The sequence below is a fragment of the Trichechus manatus genome, unplaced genomic scaffold, assembly GCF_000243295.1.
Source record: "Trichechus manatus latirostris isolate Lorelei unplaced genomic scaffold, TriManLat1.0 scaffold00130, whole genome shotgun sequence".
NCBI classification, from domain to species: Eukaryota; Metazoa; Chordata; class Mammalia; order Sirenia; family Trichechidae; genus Trichechus; species Trichechus manatus.
The window spans coordinates 2,820,906-2,840,540 of record NW_004444066.1 but is presented as its reverse complement, the minus strand read 5'-3'; the positions used below and the strand labels follow the sequence as shown (position 1 = coordinate 2,840,540).

Below are 19,635 nucleotides of genomic sequence, written 5' to 3'. Positions count from 1 at the left end.
TGAATTTGGACTTGTAGCCTACTAGACTGTGAGAGAATAAATTTCTCTTTATTAAAGCCATCAACTTGTGGTATTTCTGTTATAGCAGCACTAGATGACTAAGACACCCCATATCCACATAACCATATAAACAGAAAGAACACAAGTTAGCTGGGTGTTTGTAAGAGAGTAGAAGGAAATAAGCCTAACAAGGTAGGCTGGGGCAGGTCTCAGAGCAGTGGTTCTCAAACTTTAGTGTGCATCAGAATTACCTGGAGGGATCACTGTAACACAGATGGGTGATAGGTCTGGAGAGGGGCCCAAAACCTTCACAGGTGATGCTACTGCTGGTGGTTTAGGAACCTTACTTTGAGAACCACCGTCTGAGAAGTTTTTTAATGCTAGGCTAGGAGGAGACATTAAAGGTTTTTTTGAACTGGACAATGTCCATCACGATCAGTGCTGCTGCATGCTCTACTAAAGAAGCTGGATTACAACAAATTCAAGAGAAGGGGTTGTTGATTCACAGGCTAGATGGATGGTGTTCAGCAGGGAAAGCAATTCTGGCTCACCTTAGGAATGGTCTATTTTCTAGACTTCCATTGGACAATTCTATTCTTTTTTAACTAGGAGACTTTTACAAAGTGATTGAATGAATGTTCAAATGACAAGTGAGGCTCCAGATGGCCAGGATTAACTAAGATGTGGCAAGGGCATTTACAAAGTAATTTCTTATACAAAACATTTCAAAGTATTTCTCATAAAACTCCATTAAAAAAAAAAATCCCTTTTGGTAAACCAGTCACCAGCCTCCCAAATGGCAGCTCATGTGTAAATGTGTGATCAAATTGCTTTTAAATGTCTCTGGGGACATAATTTACTTTGACAACTCTTAGAAGACAGCTGTATATTTTAAGCTCCATGCAAACCCTTCCCTGCTTCTTCTGCAATTAAGGAAAATTCTACCTTCTCACTTCCTGTCCTCTCAACCACAGGGAAGGCAGAGGAAGCAATGAGAACAACTTAGAATCCTAGACTTTGAGAAGTGGAGGAGACCTTAGCAGTTAACTTTATGTCTTCACATCTGAGTACCAACTCCCTCTGCCTTATCCATGTATTAGCTCAGTGGTCGTGGACTAGTTATTTCACCTCTCAGGGATCCAGTTTCCTCACCTATAAAGCTGGAATAAGTGTGTCCAACTCATTGGCTTGCTGTGAGACTTGATGAAATAATATGTTTAAAAACTTAAAAGTTCCTGACACATAAAGCTTAATAAATAACATATCTCTACTCCCATTCCCTCTAATTAAAAAATATATATACTAATCTTTGTTTTGTACACATTATTGTAAACTGATTTGAATACATTTTGGAACCAAGGATTCTACATTATTTAAAAAATAAAAGTCACTCAGTTCAACATCTGTCCCAAGAGTTGATTCTAAGAAACAACAAGGTGAATGAGTTGGTTCCCAAATGTGAACGGAAGCACTGAGACCAGACCGGCTACCTGTAACAGAGCTGATTACACATAGGATCCTCTGGGACTTAATCCAGGTCCAGCCCCTACCTGAGACTGCTGAAGGTAGCATTCCGGATGATCACTAATACCAATTCACAACCAAGATTAGCTAAAGAAAGAAATGTCAACTACAAGAGCCCAGGCAAGACCTTAAACTCCAGGAAGGAAAAATTGGGCGATTTCCTTCTGTAGAGACCTGGAAGACATCAGATCAGGTCTTTGCAGGAATCATAATCCCATGTGCAATCTGCAGATTTAATGTTTCCTATGCTGCTCTCTGTTACATATTCTTCTGTACCTTTATGATAAGGAAAGTTGCAAGAAGGCGAGTATCAGCTATCTAGGACGGTGTCTTCCTGAACTATTACAGACTAAGGGAAATGGGAAAATCTGTCCAAAATGTCATCTGAGAACATCTTGGCAGGGGCTTACAGGACACAAAGGTTACCAGGTATGCTTTAGAGCATGTATGAATTGATCAATCTGTCAGCAGATAGTGGCTGACCACTTGACTGACCCTTCCAAATTTGGTTCAAGGGTCACATTCCTGGAAAGTCCTCTCTGGTTTCTTATAGTACCTTGGATATATATGTGGCATAGCATTTCTCTAATTTTATTATAATAGCCCACTTTCTTCTCTACTGCTACAACTACTACTATTACTACTATATATACTACCCCTGTATTGAGGGCACACTATGTGGCAGGAAGTATATTCCATATTTTATCTAATTCTTACAGCAACTCTGCAAGGAAGCTCTCATCGTCCTTATTTTAAATATGAGGAAACTGAGGCTCAGAGAGTGTAATCCATTTGTCCAAGGTCACACAGTCAGGACTGACACCCACATCTGCCAAAGTCCATGTTCTGGTAAGGCTAGTAAGCAAGGCAAGGCCAGGAAAAGCAACCCTTTCTAGGAGGAGAAGGAGAATATGTGACATGCTAGAATTTTTTTCAGCTGTGGACATCCAGAAAAGAAAACGTATTTAAAGATGAACCTGGAAGATGAGATAATGCAACATAGGAACAAATAATTAAGAAGTTATTGCAACAATCCAGAATGAAATAGAGAAAAGGAATACAGAAGAGAGAGACGGAGTTAAAAGATATTTCTGAAAAACAACTAGGATTTGGCAACCAGCTGGCCATGGGAGATAAGTAAAAGATGACCTCAGAGAATTGTGTTTAAATGACTACAAGAACAGATGCACCTTCGATGTACAAAGTGGAAGAGGATACTAGTGTAGGATGGAAATTTCTACTTCGGGCACATTGGGCTTGAGATAAGAGAAAGATGCTCAAAGGCAGATGTTGAATGGGCAGGTCAAGATAGGAGCCTGGAACTCAATGTGGGACAAGACTGCAGGAGAAATAACAGCAGAGGTGCAGGTGAAGCCACAAGGATGGAAGAAATCTCCAACGTCTTGAGGGGAGACACCTAGGACTGGAAGACTAAAAGTCTAACCTTGAAGGATACTCAGCTATGAGGCAGGGAGGAAAAGATAACTGTTCATAAGTGGGAAGGCACTCACTCCAGCCACTTGGAGTTTAAATTTGGAAGGAAAACAATAATGGACTAATACTTGTGGATAACATTTACTGAATGCTTACTAGGTACCATGTACAGGTCTATGTATTTTACATGCATTCAATTATTTGCTCCTCTCAAACCTCAAAGGAAAGACACTATCATTAACACTATTTTACTAATAAGAAGATAAAACCCAGAAAAACTGAATAACTTCCCCAACGTCTGGGGCCTTATAAGCTAGCAAGCGGCCACCTAAGATACATCAATAGGTCCCAACCCACCTGGAGCAAAGGAGAATGAAGAATACCAAAGGCACAAGGAAAATATTAGCCCAGGAGACAGAAATGGCCACATAAACAAGAGACTTCATCAGCCTGAGACCAGAAGAACTAGATGGTGCTCAGTTACCACCAAAGACTGCCTTGACAGGGAACACAACAGAAAGTCCCTGACGGAGCAGGAGAAAAGTGGGGTGTAGAACTCAAATTCTAGTAAAAAGACCAGACTTTATGATCTAAGACTGGCGGGACCCCAGAAGATATGGCCCCGAACTCTCCATTAGCCCAGAACTGAAACCATTCCCATAGTCAACTCTTCTGACAAAGATTAGACTGAACTATAAGACATAAAATGATATTTGTGAAGAAAGTGCTTCTTAGCTCAAGTAGATACATGAGACTAAATGGGCAGCTCCTGTCCGGAGGTGAGATGAGAAGGCAGAGAGGGTCAGGAGCTGGTTGAAGGGACTTGGAAAATCCGGGGTGGAAAGGAGGAGTGTGCTGTCACATTATAGGGAGAACAGCTAGGGTTACATAGCAATGTGTGTATACATTTTTGCATGAGAAACTGACTTGAACTGTAAAATTTCACTTAAAGCACACTAAAAAAATAAATAACTTCCCAAAGATCACACAACGGATGATTAGTCAAGCTGGGACTAAATCCAAGTAGTCTAGTAACACAGGCCACATTTGTAACCACTTGCTACGTTGAGGGTCCTAAGACTGTAAAGAAACTAACACCAAAGTCATATCAAACACCCACAAGTCACATCCGAGAGAACTGCACGCCCAGTCAAACATACATGGAGCAGCTACTATGTGCCTGTGGTAGGAACACAAGAATGGATGAGATAAAGACCTACGCTCAAGGAGCTTATAGTCTAGGGCAACACAGGCATATAAACCAACTAAGATGAGTGATAACTGCTATGCTTTTATTCAAAGTTCTATGGGAGCTCAGAGGAAAAAAAACAACCAATCTTTTTTGGGAATGGAGCCCGGCCAGTCTTTGTGGAGAAGGTGACATCTTAGCTAAGTACTGAAGAAGGGTAGGTGTTCACCAGGAAAAGAAAAGGAACTCAAGGCAAGGGTAATGACATGGAGTCATGAAGAAGCACTTCATGCTCATGGGTGGAAGGTGAGGTAGGAAAAACAGTCAGGACACACTGGGAAAAGCACTGAATGCCAAGCTAAGGATTTAACCTATAGTTGACAAGGTGTCACTTATAAACCCCAGGGCTTTGCGCACACGGTTTCCCCAGAACTCTCTCTTCCTATTCCTCAACCCCTCCTCCTTCATCTACTGACATCTATATCATCTGCAGCTCCCAGATTAAAATTACCTCCTCAGGAGGCTTGCCTGCTTTGCAGATCACATGCTGCAACAGCTGCTTTGATTCCTCCTTATTCTACTTGAACGGACACTAATTTTACTGTAATTACCTATTTGTTATCTGTATTCTCTACCAGACTAAGAGCTCTGTGAGTCAGGGCCTATTCTGACTGTTTACCACTGTATTCCCAGTGCCCAGAATAGCTCCTGGCAATTAGTAAGTGCTCAATAAATAGTTAATGAAATGAATAGCAAAATAACCATTCATATTCTTTGGTATGAAATCCAATTCAACAAATAGTAGTATTATGTACAAAGCATAAACCTGCCCTCAAAGAATATGTAAGAGAGAGAAACTTATAATTTGCTCTCCTAGCAGAAATGGATTTCAATCCTACTGGGATAACAAATGTAATTGTGTGACACAAGTTCACAATGACAGGCATGTTTCATTTCTACATAACAAAATTGAGTTCTACTCCAGGGAGATCATTAAGAAATGCTGACATGCTTATCTCCAGCACAGGATGAAATAGGCAACCTTTGAGTCAGATTTGAATATTTTGCAAGTAAACTGTTTAAAAGAAAATCTGTGACTGAGAAACTGTTAGAGGATTTTGCAGATACGACACATCAAGTTACCAGGATGCCAAGAGGAAGGATAACATCTCATTGGACGTGTCAAACAGAAAATCTTGCAATGCTATAGAGACTGGTGTCCTCAATGAAGTGAAATAGATTTTTTTTTTTTTAAAAAAAGGAAACATAATGCCAAATATAGGACAATGCAGAGCATGTTCAGGGAAAGGCGGACACAATGGTTAAAAGTCTGAAAAGTATGGCATATGAGGCCACTGCGAGGGTCTCGGGATGTTTGGCCTAATATAGTGAGGAATCGGGGATGGCACACCTCTGTCTCATCATGGAGGCTCCATTAAAAGATCTCTAGGTCCTCCGGTCAGCCTAAGAGAAGTTGATGTCTATTGGTCTTGCATGCCACAACTCCCTCTTTCCAGTGGGAACTGCTGTTCTCCCATGCCATGTGCTTCTGGTAAAGTTGCCAGTCACAGTGCCTCACCTCTGCCCAGCAATCATGACATATCATCACAGGCCCCAGTGACTGGTCTTCCAAGGTTCTTTCAGGAGAAATAACATTTATTCTCCTCCTGTGGTCTCATGAGTTAAGGACAGGTCAAAACTCAGGTCGCCTGTGGCCATGTTTCTTTCCTTGTGGAAGAACCTAGCCTGAGAATGAATCCAACAAGAAATCAGAGCTAAGAGCCAAAGGGAAGGAAGGATGGCATACCCAAAGAGGGACAGATTAAAGAGAGGGACAGGCAAAAAGGCAGAGAAACTGGGATGGTAAGACCAAGAGAAAGAGGAGAGGGAGAAAGAGACAGAGGAAGAGAGACAGATTAGATGACATTGTTCAAACCATGTCCGAAGCCAAATTTTTCAGTTAATTGAACCAATCGATTCATTTTCTATCACATGTTGTTGAAAGAGACCTTACTAACATATTACCTGATAAGAAAGTTGGTAAGAACACTACATTCCAGCAATTCATTGAGATATATATGAAGAAAGCCCTCTTCAAATGCTTATTTAAAACATAAATCCACTTGGGTAACCTAAAACATATTCACATAACAAATCTGCTTATTGCGTAGAAAATGACGGGAAGAGTATTTACGGGGGTTTACTATTTACAGTGGTTACCTCTAGGGTGTGTGGCTGCAGACTTGAAGAGGGGGAACTGGAGACCTTGTTATGTTCTTGTAAACTAATGGCATTTTTTTAAAATAAGGATCAAGTATTATTGTTATAATAAAATAAATAGTAACAATTAGAAAAGAGTTGGTTACACTAGATTAGCACTTAATGCTTTGGTGCAAATTCATTCATATATATAGTCTCTGTCTTTCATATATGCAGATGTACATATCTATATGTTTATCTTACAAAACTACAGTTATAGTAAATATTAAAGCCTGAAACTTCTCTTTTTTCACATAATACACCAGTGATCCTTCTAGGACCACACGTATAACTGTTTCTCATGGTTTGTAACATCTGCATTATATTCCACTTTTTAAATCGATGCTCAATTATAGATACTTGATTGATTTGCATTCACTACAGAAGTTTACATTTTAAAAACTCAACTATACTGTAAGGCTTTTTAATGCATTTGTGACCTTCCATGGCCCTTACTATGCAACACGTATATTTACATCATGTTTGGAAAATTATTTTTTATGAGGCAATAAATTTTCTTTGTTAACAGGATTCAGTTCTCAAAGCACTAGGAAGCTCAGTGAATCAAGATTGGTAGTTGGGGATGCATTTTATGCTATTAAAGGAGCCCTGCATTTTGCTTTGATCCAGGGGCTTGCAATCTGGAGGGGATTAGGAATCAAAGGCAGTATTCCTGCCAGAGAAGCACTGATGTCAGTCATACCAGCAGATGCTGCAGCCTGAGGGAGGAGCAGGAGGCATCATGCCAGGTAACCACAGGGCTAGCGATGACATCACACCTCACTGAGGACACTTGCTGTGTACTGTGGCCCAGCCCCGCCCAGCCCACCTGCAGGCCAGGAGAGTCACAGCAAAAACAGAAGCTGGATGAAAAGTGAAATCATACTCTTTCAGGCTAAAACACTGCCCTGCTATGTTCAGGGTGGATCTTCTAGTTCAGTGAGAGTTTCACTCTTGGGACAGAGAATGCTGGAGACAACTGGCAAATTTCCCAGGCTCCTAGAGGAAAAGAAAACCAAACAAAAGAATCTGGCTCCATCTAATGTAATGGTAGTGGAGTTTTTGATGCCCATTATCAGAGAGAGGGAGGAGCCCTGGTTGCACAGTGGTTAAAGCACTCAACTGCGAACTGAAAGATTGGTGGTTTGAACCCGCCAGCCACTCTGTGGGAGAAAGATGTGGCAATCTGCTTCTGTAAAGATATACAGCCTTGGAAACCTTGTGAGGCTGTTCTACTCTGTCCTATAGGGTCGCTATGAGTCGGAATCCACTCGACAGCAGTGGGTTTGGTTTTTGGTATCAGAGAAGGAAATGGAAGTTCTAAAAAAAAACAAAACAAAACCCGTTGCCATTGAGTCCATTCTGTCTCATAGTGACCCTACAGGACAGAGTAGAACTGCCCCATAGGGTTTCCAAGGCTGTAAATCTTTATGGGAGCAGACTGCCACATCTTGCTCCTGTGGCATGGCTGGTGCGTTTAAACCAACCACTGGTTAGCAATCAAGCATTTACCCACTGTGCCACCAGGGCTCCTTAAATGGAAGTTACTGGCAGGGTATTTTAACACTGCTCAAAAAGAGAATGTGCTGAACGCTCCATTTGTTCAATAAGTGTTTACCAAACACCGATGTAAGTAATTATGTAATTGCTGGCTAATTCTCCTTCTCCTCCATTAGAATGTAAATTTCAAGAGGGCAGGGGCCTTGCCCTCGCTCACAGCCTTGAGTCTCCTTCCATTGCAGGAGACAGAGAGACATTTAACAGGAAATTACATAACTGATTTTAATCCCAGCTGCACTAAATTATACAAAGAAGAATAAGTTTGATAGGGCTAGAGTGGGCTACTCTAAAGAAGAAAAGACACAGCTGAGAGCTGAAGGACAAGAAAGGAGAGGAGCAGGCAAAGGAGATTTCCATGCAGAGGAGGAACCAGCGCCCTGAGGCAACTGAGCACAGGGCATTGGAAAAAGAGAAAAAAACGCCAGTGCAGCCAGAATCTAGCGAGTGAGGCTGGAGAGGGGCATGAGGCAAGGCTGGGGATGTGGGCAAGAAACAGACAATCCTACAGGCCAAGGAGCTTGACCTTGATCCTCAGTGCGACCAACAGCTACTGAAGGGTTTTAAGTAAAGGAGCAACAGGATCAGAGTTGAATTTTTCAAAAGATGCTCATGAGATCTTGTACGCGGAAAGAGGACTGGAGGGGAATAAAACAGACTTGGAGAGAACAAGTAAGAGGCAGTTGCAGTGACTGATGCAAGAGATGATATTAATTTGGACTAGAATGCCAGAGTGGAGAGAAACAGACAGACTAGGATCTGCTTCCAAAAAACCAAACCAAGCCCGTTGCAGTCAAGTCAATTCCGACTCCTAGTGACCCTATAGGACAGAGTAGAACTGCTCCATAGGGTTCGGCTGCTGGATTTGAACTGCCGACCTAGGATCTGCTTAGGAAGGAAAATCAATAGGACCTGTCATTATTTAGATGTAGGGGATAAGGAAATACCATTATTAAGAATAATGACCTGGTTTCTGGCTGATGCAGCTGCTGGAACACTATTCACTGAGAAGGAGGGCCAAGTTTGCAGAGAAAGATCATCAGCTGCATGGATAGTATCAAAACTAATACTGAGTACTGTGCCATGCTGCACCAATGCTATGCTTTACCTGGATTACATAACTTAAGGTTAACTGCGATCCTATGTAATATGAGCTATTTCCCCTATTTTTATAGATGAGAACACTGAGGCTCAGAAAAACTAAGTAATTTATCACCCTTCTCAAAACTAAAAAGTGACAAAGCAGGGATCTGAACCCCAAACCAGACCCTTTGCTGTCAAGTTGATTCTGACTCAAAGTGACACTATAGGGTAGAGTAGAACTGCCCCATAGGGTTTCCAAGCCTGTAAATCTTTATGGAAGCAGACTGCCACCTCTTTCTCCCATGGAGCAGCTGGTGGGTTTGAACCACTGACCTTTAGGTTGGCAGCCAAGTGCTTTAACCACTGTGCTACCAGGGCTCCTAGATTTGAACCCAAATCTCCTCAATTCTAAAGCAGATAGTTTTTCATGACCATCCTTACTTCTTCATGACAACTCAGGCCTGCTCAGTGCAAATTTCATGATTTTAAAAGAACTTCAGTATAAGTCTGGAACTCTGAAGCCAAACCTGCCTAGAAAACCTTCAAACTTCTCAGGGATGCCAAAGTAAATTGTCTATGCCAGAAAGATCTGATTCTACACTTTCTCCCACACTTCACTCACTTTTGCCCGAACTTCAAGGTTACCTCCAGCTGCCTTGATCACCCTCATCTTGCCTTCTCCAAATCCCATAATACTGTCAGTCTTTCCACTCGTTTTGGCAAAGATCACATGCCTGCTCCCCTGGACTTCCATATACTGTCTCCTTCCTTACATTTTATTTTATGTAATGTGAATTTTCATACAGTATACACTGACACTCTTAAAAATCCTTTCACGTACTGAATCCAAGTTGTTGTAAATGAGCTAATAAACACAAATTTCAAACTACGACACTTGATTTGGCTGGCTGCCAGCCAACAGCCAAGTTATACCCAGTCACTATCTCTAGCTGTGTAGTGGATTCTCATTACAAGCGCATTTAACTTAAGCACATTCAACTATGTGTTCTTGGCAGAGCAAAAAAGAGAGAGAGAGAGGTGCAGTTTAAGTAGAGCAGGCCATTAAGTCTGCCATCCCAATCAATGCTAACATGTCTATGAGACGGGAGATGAATCGCTGCTCCCTCAGCTGGCTTTGATCCTTAACGGCCTCCCTCAGTGTGAGCAAGTCTCTGGGCAGACTATGATTTTAGTGTTTAAAGGTGCGTATTTTAGAAATACCACAATCCTGAATTTCAATCAGCTACTTTTTCTGTCCTTGACTAAAGAAACAGTGGCCTGTGCCAAGACTGGAGGAGAAACTGGATCTGCTGGCCTGCTTGAGAGATAGTAAGTGATTTCCCCTGGAAATTCAGATAACACATAATTTGCACCCCACACTTTCTTTTGGGAACTAGCCCCTTCGTTATGACTACATTGATGGCAGCACATGTTAGTGTAACCATCCGACTTTCAAACTGCATTCTGCCTTTATTACTGAATACAAATGAGCAGGAAGTGGAAAATGAAAAGTGCAGATCGAGTGATAAGCATACATCTTCAACGTAATGCAAATGACACAAAGATGGAAAGCAACAGGTCTCTCAAAGTCAAATGTGAAGACAAAGAACAAAATCATGCAACAGGAATAAAATGCTAGCTAGGGCCAGGTCCAAAAGACAAACAATTAGTAGGGATTTCATAATAATCCTTAGAATTGTTCCCTTTCACCTGACCCACAATCACATGCACATACCTAAACACACACACACACACACACACACACACACACACACATACACATGCACACAGAGAAGTATGCTATAGATGCATTTTCAGGTAAAGGTCATGTTCAAACATAAGGCATTACCATTCCAAACTGCTCCGGCCACCTACTAGGTAGGCATGTTCATTCTTGCCACTGGGATCTTTCAGAATTCTGTTCATACCATCAGTATAAAATTCAGAGCCCTGTGATACTCTAGATTGCTTGTACCTGTTGCTGTCTAGATGGTAAGAACCTTGAAGGCAGGTTCTAGGTCTTATTAATCTCTTTTCTGCAGTGCCTAAGAAAATATGTGACTAAAAAGGCCATAGAGTGAATGAATTACTGAATAACCAATTTTACCTCTCTAGAGTCATTTCTTTTAATGAATTAGGGAAGAAAGAAAGACATTGCACAATATCAATCTGGCCATTGTCTCCAGCATGCAGTCTCACACTCCACGTTGCTCTAGCCTTACCTATCCAGCGAAATACAGCACAGGTGAAAAATCGATGCTGTGGTGAGCAGGACGTCCAGAGATGTCCGGACGAGGCAAAACATCTCCCCATAAACCCAGACGTCTTGAACCAGCTCAATGGCACCAAAGGGCATCACCAGCACCGAAACCAGCAGATCCGCAAAGGCAAGAGATACAATGAAATAATTGGTTTTTATTTTCCTGTGAGAGAAAAGTATAAGGGGGAGTCAGGGAGAGGGAAGAAGAAAGGAGGGAAGTAACAAATGGAGAAAGAGAGGAAAAGGAAGTAAAGAAAGAAGGAAACATGAAAAGCAGGACAAGGAAAAGGTGTAATGTATTCTTGAGACTCAGTTTTCCCTTCTGTAACATGGCTGATATGGCCCTGTGTGATCCTGTCTCTTCTGAGTCCTCCAGACCCACTTTGCACCAAAAGCCCCCTCCTCTTCTTCCCCTCTGGGTGGCCACACTGGCCTTATCTAAGTCCCTCGAGGCCTTGAGCTCTCCACTGCAGGACCTTTATACAGGGTGCTCCCTCTTCCCAGTCCATGCATCCCCGTGCTATTGGCCCAGTTCAGTCGCAGCCACCCCTTCTCAGTTGGTCCTCAGTTTGGTCATTCCCAAGGACCCTCCCAAGATGCTCCTCTCACAAATGGTAGTGGACTTCCTATTTGTGACACTTGTCAGAATTGGCACTTTGACACTTATTTGCAGCACTATTTGCTTAGTGCATGTCTTGCTGACAGAGGATGGCAGCAGATAAAGGCAGGTACTGCATCTTTATCCCTTTTTAGGGCCTGGTAGTTCTCAATCCAGCTGCATACTAGAATCACCTGATGAATTTTTATAAATATTGATGTTCATTTCTCACCCTAAATGAATTAGTTTCAGAACCTCTAGGGTTGCTACATGAAATACAGGACACCTAGTTAAATTTGAATTTCAAATAAACAATGAATAATTTTTGAGTATAAGATGGTCCCAAATAAGGAGCCTTGCTGGTACAATGGTAAAGTGATCAGCTGCTAACCAAAAGGTTGGCGATTTGAATCCACCTGCAGCTCTGCAGGAGAAAAGACCTCGGGATCTGCTCTCATAAATATTACAGCCTAGGAAACCCTATGGGGCAGTTATACTCTGTTCTATAGGGTCACTATGAGTCAGAAACAACTCAATAGCACACAACAGCAATGTGTCCCAAATATTTCATGGGCCATACTTATACCACACAATAGTAAGTTTTAAAAGTGCTTCAGGTGATTCTAATTTCGGCCAGGGTTGGAACGCATAACGTGGAAAGAGCAGAAGACCCAGGTTTAAATCCTGGATCAGTCATTAGCCAGCCATCCCTTCTCTGAACTGTTGCTAAAGTGGGTAGGTTAGATTAAATGTGTTTTTAACAAGGTATATATAGTAATAACTACCATTAAAAAAAAGGGGAAATACAGAAAAAAGGACAGGATGGAAACATACTAAGTTGCTAACACTAGTTATGTTAGAGTTCTATGATCCCCTTTTCCCTGCTCTATTTTACAAAAAGTGTTGCCATGCATTTCTTTTGTTTCTGCCATAGTTACAAAGTATGGTGGAAATGTTCAGACCCTGACTTTCAGGGAGAGCCCACAATGCCACCCAGGTTTCCTCGTGCTGCTCACCTGAGTTGCCGGTCCCTGCACACAGCCACCATCACCAGCAGGTTCCCCAAGATGGCCATCAAGATAACCGCTGACAGAAACGTGAGCAACACGACCTTCTCCACTGACCCGAAACCCTCCTTGGAACTGCAAGTCACACAAAATGAAACAAGGAATTGGAGAAAACTCTGAAACACGGAAGAGAAAATCCATCTTTTCCTCATTCACCTTCAGAAAGGTCACTTTACCAATAGCAGCTGCAACACACATTCATTGTACACCTAATATATGCCAGGTCTGTGTCCATCACTTACATGTTACCTTGATTAACCACTACAGGTATGTGGTTTGTGGTATGATCCACATTTTTCATATGATGAGGATGAGCCTCAGAGAGGTGAATTTACTAGCCAGAGATCACACAACAAACACTGAACTTGTGTCTTTCTTTCAGAGCACTTACCTCAGCTTATACTCAGAGATGTATTTGGCTAATTCCTATTTTGTGTACCTATGCAACTAGGTTGTAAACTCCATGAGGCGAGGACCTCGTCTGATTTATTCATTGATGTATATTCAATGAGTCGTTCGCATCTATTGGATGAATGTATGACAATGTTGAATGAATTAAAGATGGTGATTTAAACCCTAATCTGCATAAATAAAAAGGCTACCCTTTTTCAGTACCCCATTTCAGCCCAAGTAGAAGCTGAGTTTACAGGTGAACTGTCCCAGAGAGGGACGATCATGACTTGGGGGTGTTCTTATATCAGTTCACTAGGATCTATGAAGTCCATTGGAAAGATAGCAGCCACTCAATAAGCTCAGGGACTTCCTTTTGCTGCCCTGAGCTACATTTCTACGGGTGCTCAATATTTGCCACTTTTTTCCACAGGTCAGATTTGTTTTCTTGTCAATTTCAGGATCTAATTTGATTCTTCAGTCCCTGCCCCCCTACGGTAAACTCAGCATTTTGTTTTATTAACTTGGAAGTGAGCGTATACTATAAATGAAAGCATAATATCTGCAGGCTATTTAGAAACTACAGGAAAAAGTTTATTTTTTTATAGAGTAATGAAGTGTCCTTCTTGATAAACTTTGAAAGGCCCTTAAAACTCCCAGACTCAAGCCCCACATTTCAATATGGAGAAACGGAGTCTCAGAGAGGGGAACTGAGTTGTCAGAGCACATTAGTGGCTGGTCTGGGACAGCCTGCCTGTTCTGTGAGCCCACCACTGGGAACAAACACACTTGACCCCCAGATCAAAGATTATCTGTCTTTACTGAGCTCTTTTGACTGAAAATCAAGAAGGCTATTGGTTCCAAATGGCAGATTCCTACCAAGTCCTGGTTCTGGCCTTGTCCACAACTTCCTCCATGAGGCCTGGCAAGAAGACAAGGTGCCAAGTAGAGTAAGAGACCAGTCTTACAGCGGCTAAAGAGAGCCAGAAATTGGCTCCATTCTGCTAAGAGGCAGCTTCTTTACTTATTTATTTTCTCACTTACTTATTTTTTGCAAGTCTTTATAGCTGGGGTTCAGAGGAAAAAAATTCCGAGTAATTTATCTAAATCCCCCTTCCACACTTAAGCTATAACTATCAACAACACAATTCCTGGACAGGAAAGATTTAATTCAGTGAGGAAAAAGACCTTACTGCGTATCATTTGGTGCCCTGGTGGTGCAGCAGCTGTTAACCAAAAGGTCGGCAGTTTGAATTCCCCAGCCGTTCCTTGGAAACTCTATGGACAGTTCTACTCTGTCCTATAGGGTCGCCATCAGTCAGAATCGACTCAACAGTGATGGATTTGGTTGTTTTTCTTTTTTGTATCAATAGAGTAACGTGGCCACCAAGAGCCAATTTGATGTGATGTAAAAACAAAAATAGTTGCCATCGAGTCAACCCCAACTCATGGGGGCCCCATGTGTGTCAAAGTAGAACTGCTCCATAAGGTTTTCAATGGCTGCCATTTTCCAAGGTACCTCTTGGTGGACTCAAACCTCTAACCATTAGGTTAGCAGCCAAGTACGTTAACTGTTTGCACCACCTAGGTGGAATTTGTTTTCTTGTCTATTTCAGGATCTAATTTGATTCTTCACCCCTGCTCTACTAGTGTAAACTCAACATTTTGTTTTATTAACTTGGAAGTGAGTATATACTATAAATGAAAGCATAATATCTGCAGGCTATTCAGTGGCTACAGGAAAATTTTTATTTTTTTATAGACTAATAAAATGTTCTTCTTGATAAAGTTTGAAAGGACTTTAAAACTTCCAGATCTTCTTGATGTTGTTAGGTGCCATAGAGTCTATTCCAACTCACAGTGACCCCATGTGACTCAGCAGAATTGCCCCATAGGGCTATAATCTTTATGGGAGCAGATTACCAGGTCTATTCTTCTGTGGAGCTGCTGGGTGGGTTCAAACCACCAATCTTTGGGTTAGCTGCCGAGCGCCTAACTGTTCACCACCAGGGCTTAGGCCATGTTAACTGAGGCAAGTGTCTATCAAAGGAGGTGATAGTGGCTCCTTCTTTGTCCTAGTCAGAGCGTCCGACTCAGAGTCTATCTGAAGCTTGCTTGCTTTTTAGGGTTTCTGTACTTGCTACATCTTCTTCCTGGAACACTTCTTCACATGACTGGCTTCTTCTCACCATTCAGGTCTCAGATTAAATTTAACCCCCATTTAATGTTACATATCTAATAGAATTGTTTAATTTTCTTTATTGCATTATTGTTATCTGGAACAATTTTCTTTTTATTAATTATTGACTGTGCCTCACCCTCCAGATTGACTTTGGTTATCTTATTCACAACAATTCCCAGTGCCTGGAATAGTGTCTATACTAGTGCTCAGTTATTTGCTGGTTGAGTAAAAGGATGAAGTATTGAATTTATAATGGTGAGGTTTATTCGTCAATGTCTTTGAAGACTGGTTGAAGGTACTGAAGAGATTTTTACCTAGAGAAGAGAAGACCCAGGGATGAGACACAAAAGCTTTCTTTAACTATCCGAACGACTGTCATTTGAAATAGCTGTTATTATTTGCTGTCGAGTCAGCCCCCAACTCTTGGAGACCTCATGTACAATGGAACAAAACGCTGTCCAGTTCTGCAAACCTCCCCATGATCTGTCATCTGCATGTAAGGCAAAAATTCTACCACTGAACCATGAATGTCTCCATTTGAAATTAGAGTAGATTCATCCATTCGTTCATTCAACAATATTTTCTGGGAACCTGCTATGCATTAGGCATTGTTCTAGGTTCTAGGGAAGCAGCAAGAAGCAAAACACACAAAACCTTACCCTAACCCATTGCCGTCGAGTCGATTCTGATGCATAACGATCTTATAGGGCAGAGTAGAACTGCCCCTGATAGGGTTTCCAAGGAGCGACTGGTGGATTTGAACTGTCGACCTTTGGGTTAGCAGTTGAGCTCTTAACCACTATACCACCAGGGCTCCAGGAGCATACATTTTAGTGGAAGAAAGAAGACAAATAGATAAACGAGAAAATATGTAAGGTATCAGCTGGTATTAGGTGCAATGGCAAAAAAATATAGAGTAAGGGAGACAGGACTGCCCTTGGGGGATGAAGGGCTGGCTATTTAATAAGGGCCATCAGAGAAACCTCCGTGATAGGGTTGTCATACTTAATGTTGTGTAGGTTGTGTATCTAAATAGGAACAATGAGCAGCCTTTAAGCAGTGGTTCTCAAACTTGCTTGCACACGGAAATCACTGAGGAGCTTTAAAAAAAAATGCTGGTGCTGGGGCCCCACCCTCAGAGATACAGATTTAATTGGTCTAAGTGGCAGTCTGAACACTGGAATTTTTAAAAGCTCCCAAGTGATACTAATGTGTAACTAAGGTGAAGAATCACTGCTAGAGGGAGACAAGATTTAATTCGAGATAAGAACTTTCTAACAACTAAAGATGACCCCCAATGACTTCCTGGTGTTGTTTTGAGCTCCCTAGCATGGAAAGTGTCAAGCATACCCAGATGACCACATGTCAGGACACTGTATAGGGCTCCCGTACTGAGGCAGGTTGGACTGGCTGATTTTAGGTCCCTTCCTGAGTTACAGTCTATGCTGTGAACATATCCCTAGAACAGGGATTCTCCATCAACCACAGCCTCGCCATTAAAGCCCGTGCTGCCTTTTCCTATTGTGGGAGAAGAAAACAGATTCGGAGTGCCTGGGAGGAACACCTCTAGCTCCCGAGAATGTGTACTTCAAATCGAAAGGGAATGTCAGGGTCAGAGAGCACCAAGGTCAATATTATGGTTCATTTGTGGCATACCAATTAGGAGCTAGTAATAGCTAAACTTTAAACTGTGAGTGACAAGCAAAATTTAACTATAAAAAGAGCTTTCTTAATTAGGTAGAACTGTCCATCGAAAGAAATGCAAGTCCAGCAACAATAATTAAAATAAATCAGGAACCACTTCTGAAAAATCCGTGTTAAACCTGTGGCTTGCCTTTGACACCCTCCAGGAATGCTGTCAACTGCTACCAGATAGTTCTATCTGGCCAAAGAGCTATCCTTTCCACTAAATTGGTTCTTTGACAGCTATTCTTAGGAGAAATTTTACTTTGTCTTCCTGTTTTGCTTTTTCAGTGATCTCTTGATCCATTAGTAAAGAAAGTTCACAAACTTGCTGGCAGTTTGCCATTTTCTCTATCCTTAATAAAAGAAATCATAAAGACAATTATTCTGGGTAAATTTGCACATAGGTGTAATAGGAAGTAATTATTGTTATTAATATCAGAAACCCATACAGGAATAATAGCAAAGGAAGTTTTAGGTTATTTGTTGTTATATCATCTGGAGTAATTAGTTTCAAGGACACACATACAGATAAACACACACACACACACACACACACACACACACACACTTTCTTGGAAGTCAAGTCGATTGTTGTTGTTTGCTGTCAAGTCGATTCCAACTCACAGCGACCCTATAGGACAGAGAACTGACCCATAGGGTTTCCAAGGCTGTAAATCTTTACAGAGGCAGAAGCAGACTGCTACGTCTTTCTCCTGTGGAGCAGCTGGTAAATTCAAACCACTGACCTTTCGGTTAGCAGCCAAGTGCTTAACCACTGTGCAATCAGCGCTCCTGGAAAATATATATACTGGCCTTGTTAATAACCAGCTGTGTGACTACAAAAAAATTCACTTGCCTTCTCTGAGCCTCAATTACTCCAAGGGAGTAAGATTAAATCTCTCATTCATCAGATATTTGAGTACCCAACAAATGGCAAGCACTGCGCTGAGCACTGCTAAGCACTAAAGGAGGTGAACAAAACCTTGTCTTCATGGAGTTCACAGTATTGAGAGAGACAGACAATAAGCAGAGGCACAACTAAATACATAATTAAATACAGTTTGTGATGAATGCTTCAAAGTCACACTTCTCAAACTTCAGTGTGCGTGAAACTGCCGCGAGGATCTTGTTAAATTACAGATTCTGATTCTTTAGGTCTAGCATGGGGTCTGGGACTCTGCATTTCTACGAAGCTCCTAGGTGAAGGCAATACTATTGGTTCATGAATCACACTTGGAATAGCAACATTATTAATGGCATAAACATGATGGTGTGATAGAGAATAACTGGGCTAGAGGCCAATGTTAGGTAGTCAGGGAACACTGGAGGTGACTTTTAGCTGAATCCTGACACATGCAGAGGATCCACAAGTTGGAGGAGGAAAAGATCCTTTGTAGGGAAGAGCACTTACAAAGGCCCTGAGACAGAAAAGACCTTTCGTGTTCACCATCAGAAGGGAATGAGCAAAGGGTAAAAATATCTAGATGAGGTTAGAAAAGTAGTCAGGAGCCAGATGCTGAGGGTTTTGTCTACTCAGGTGAGAAGTTTGTGTTTTATATGAAGATAAAGAAGAAGACAAAGAACAGGTCTTTATGCAATTTAAGCAGAGGAGCGACATAGGGGAGGGGTGTGTGTGAAAGTGAGAGCAAGTTAATAAGTCAGTCAGGGGCCCTTGCAAGAGTCCAGATAAGAAATAACAACAGCTTGGAATAAGAGCGCAACTGTGGAGACAGAGAGAAGTGGGCAGAATAAAGGTGTATCTGAGGAGTAAAGGCACAGCAAAGGACAACAGACTCCGTAGGTGGGGAGTGGGGGTACGTAGAAAGCAGAAATGAAAAACCATTTTTCCAATTTGAGTATCTGGGTACATGTTGGTATAATTTAACGAGATGAAAAAAAAAAAAACATGTTAAGTGTGCGATGCCTATAAAACACTGAAGTGGAGATATCAAGTAGGCAATTGGATGTATGAGTCTGGGACTCAGAAGAGATGATGGGGCATTTCTACTGGATTTAGAACCTTGGGGATGGATGTGATCACCTAAGAAGAGGGTGAGGGTCTTCATGAACACCAATGCTAAACCATGCAATAGAGAAGGAGAAACCAGCAGAGCAGACTAATAAAGATTGTCCAAGGATATCTGAGGAAAACCAGGTAAGTGTGGTATCATGGAAGCCCAGAGCAAAGAAAATTTCAAATGACTTTAAAAATGTGTTCCTTGATAGTTTCCTGGAAGTACCACAAGGCCACTCCCGGGAACCAGGGAAGTCAAGGAGGCCGGGCAACTACAGCAGTTCTCCTTTTGTCTTTTTTACATATTGAAATTTATAATAAAATTATGTTTGATAAAAGGGTTTCATCATTGTACCAATGATCTCTGCAGAACATACCTCCTCTCCCACCCA

The 19,635-nt window shown here is 41.7% G+C and overlaps 1 protein-coding gene across 2 annotated transcripts in view; it reads right to left on the bottom strand.

Annotated features, from left to right (window-relative positions):
• The window catches only part of HTR4 (5-hydroxytryptamine receptor 4), a 224,046-nt gene that overhangs the window by 98,764 nt on the left and 105,647 nt on the right, over positions 1–19,635 (bottom strand). For both annotated transcript variants that reach the window (XM_004384919.3, XM_004384921.2), the window contains 2 exons: positions 12,921–13,046; positions 11,269–11,469 (listed from right to left, as the gene is read on the bottom strand). In XM_004384919.3, the coding sequence (XP_004384976.1) occupies positions 11,269–11,469; positions 12,921–13,046 (327 nt within the window). The remainder of the gene's footprint in view (positions 1–11,268; positions 11,470–12,920; positions 13,047–19,635) is intronic.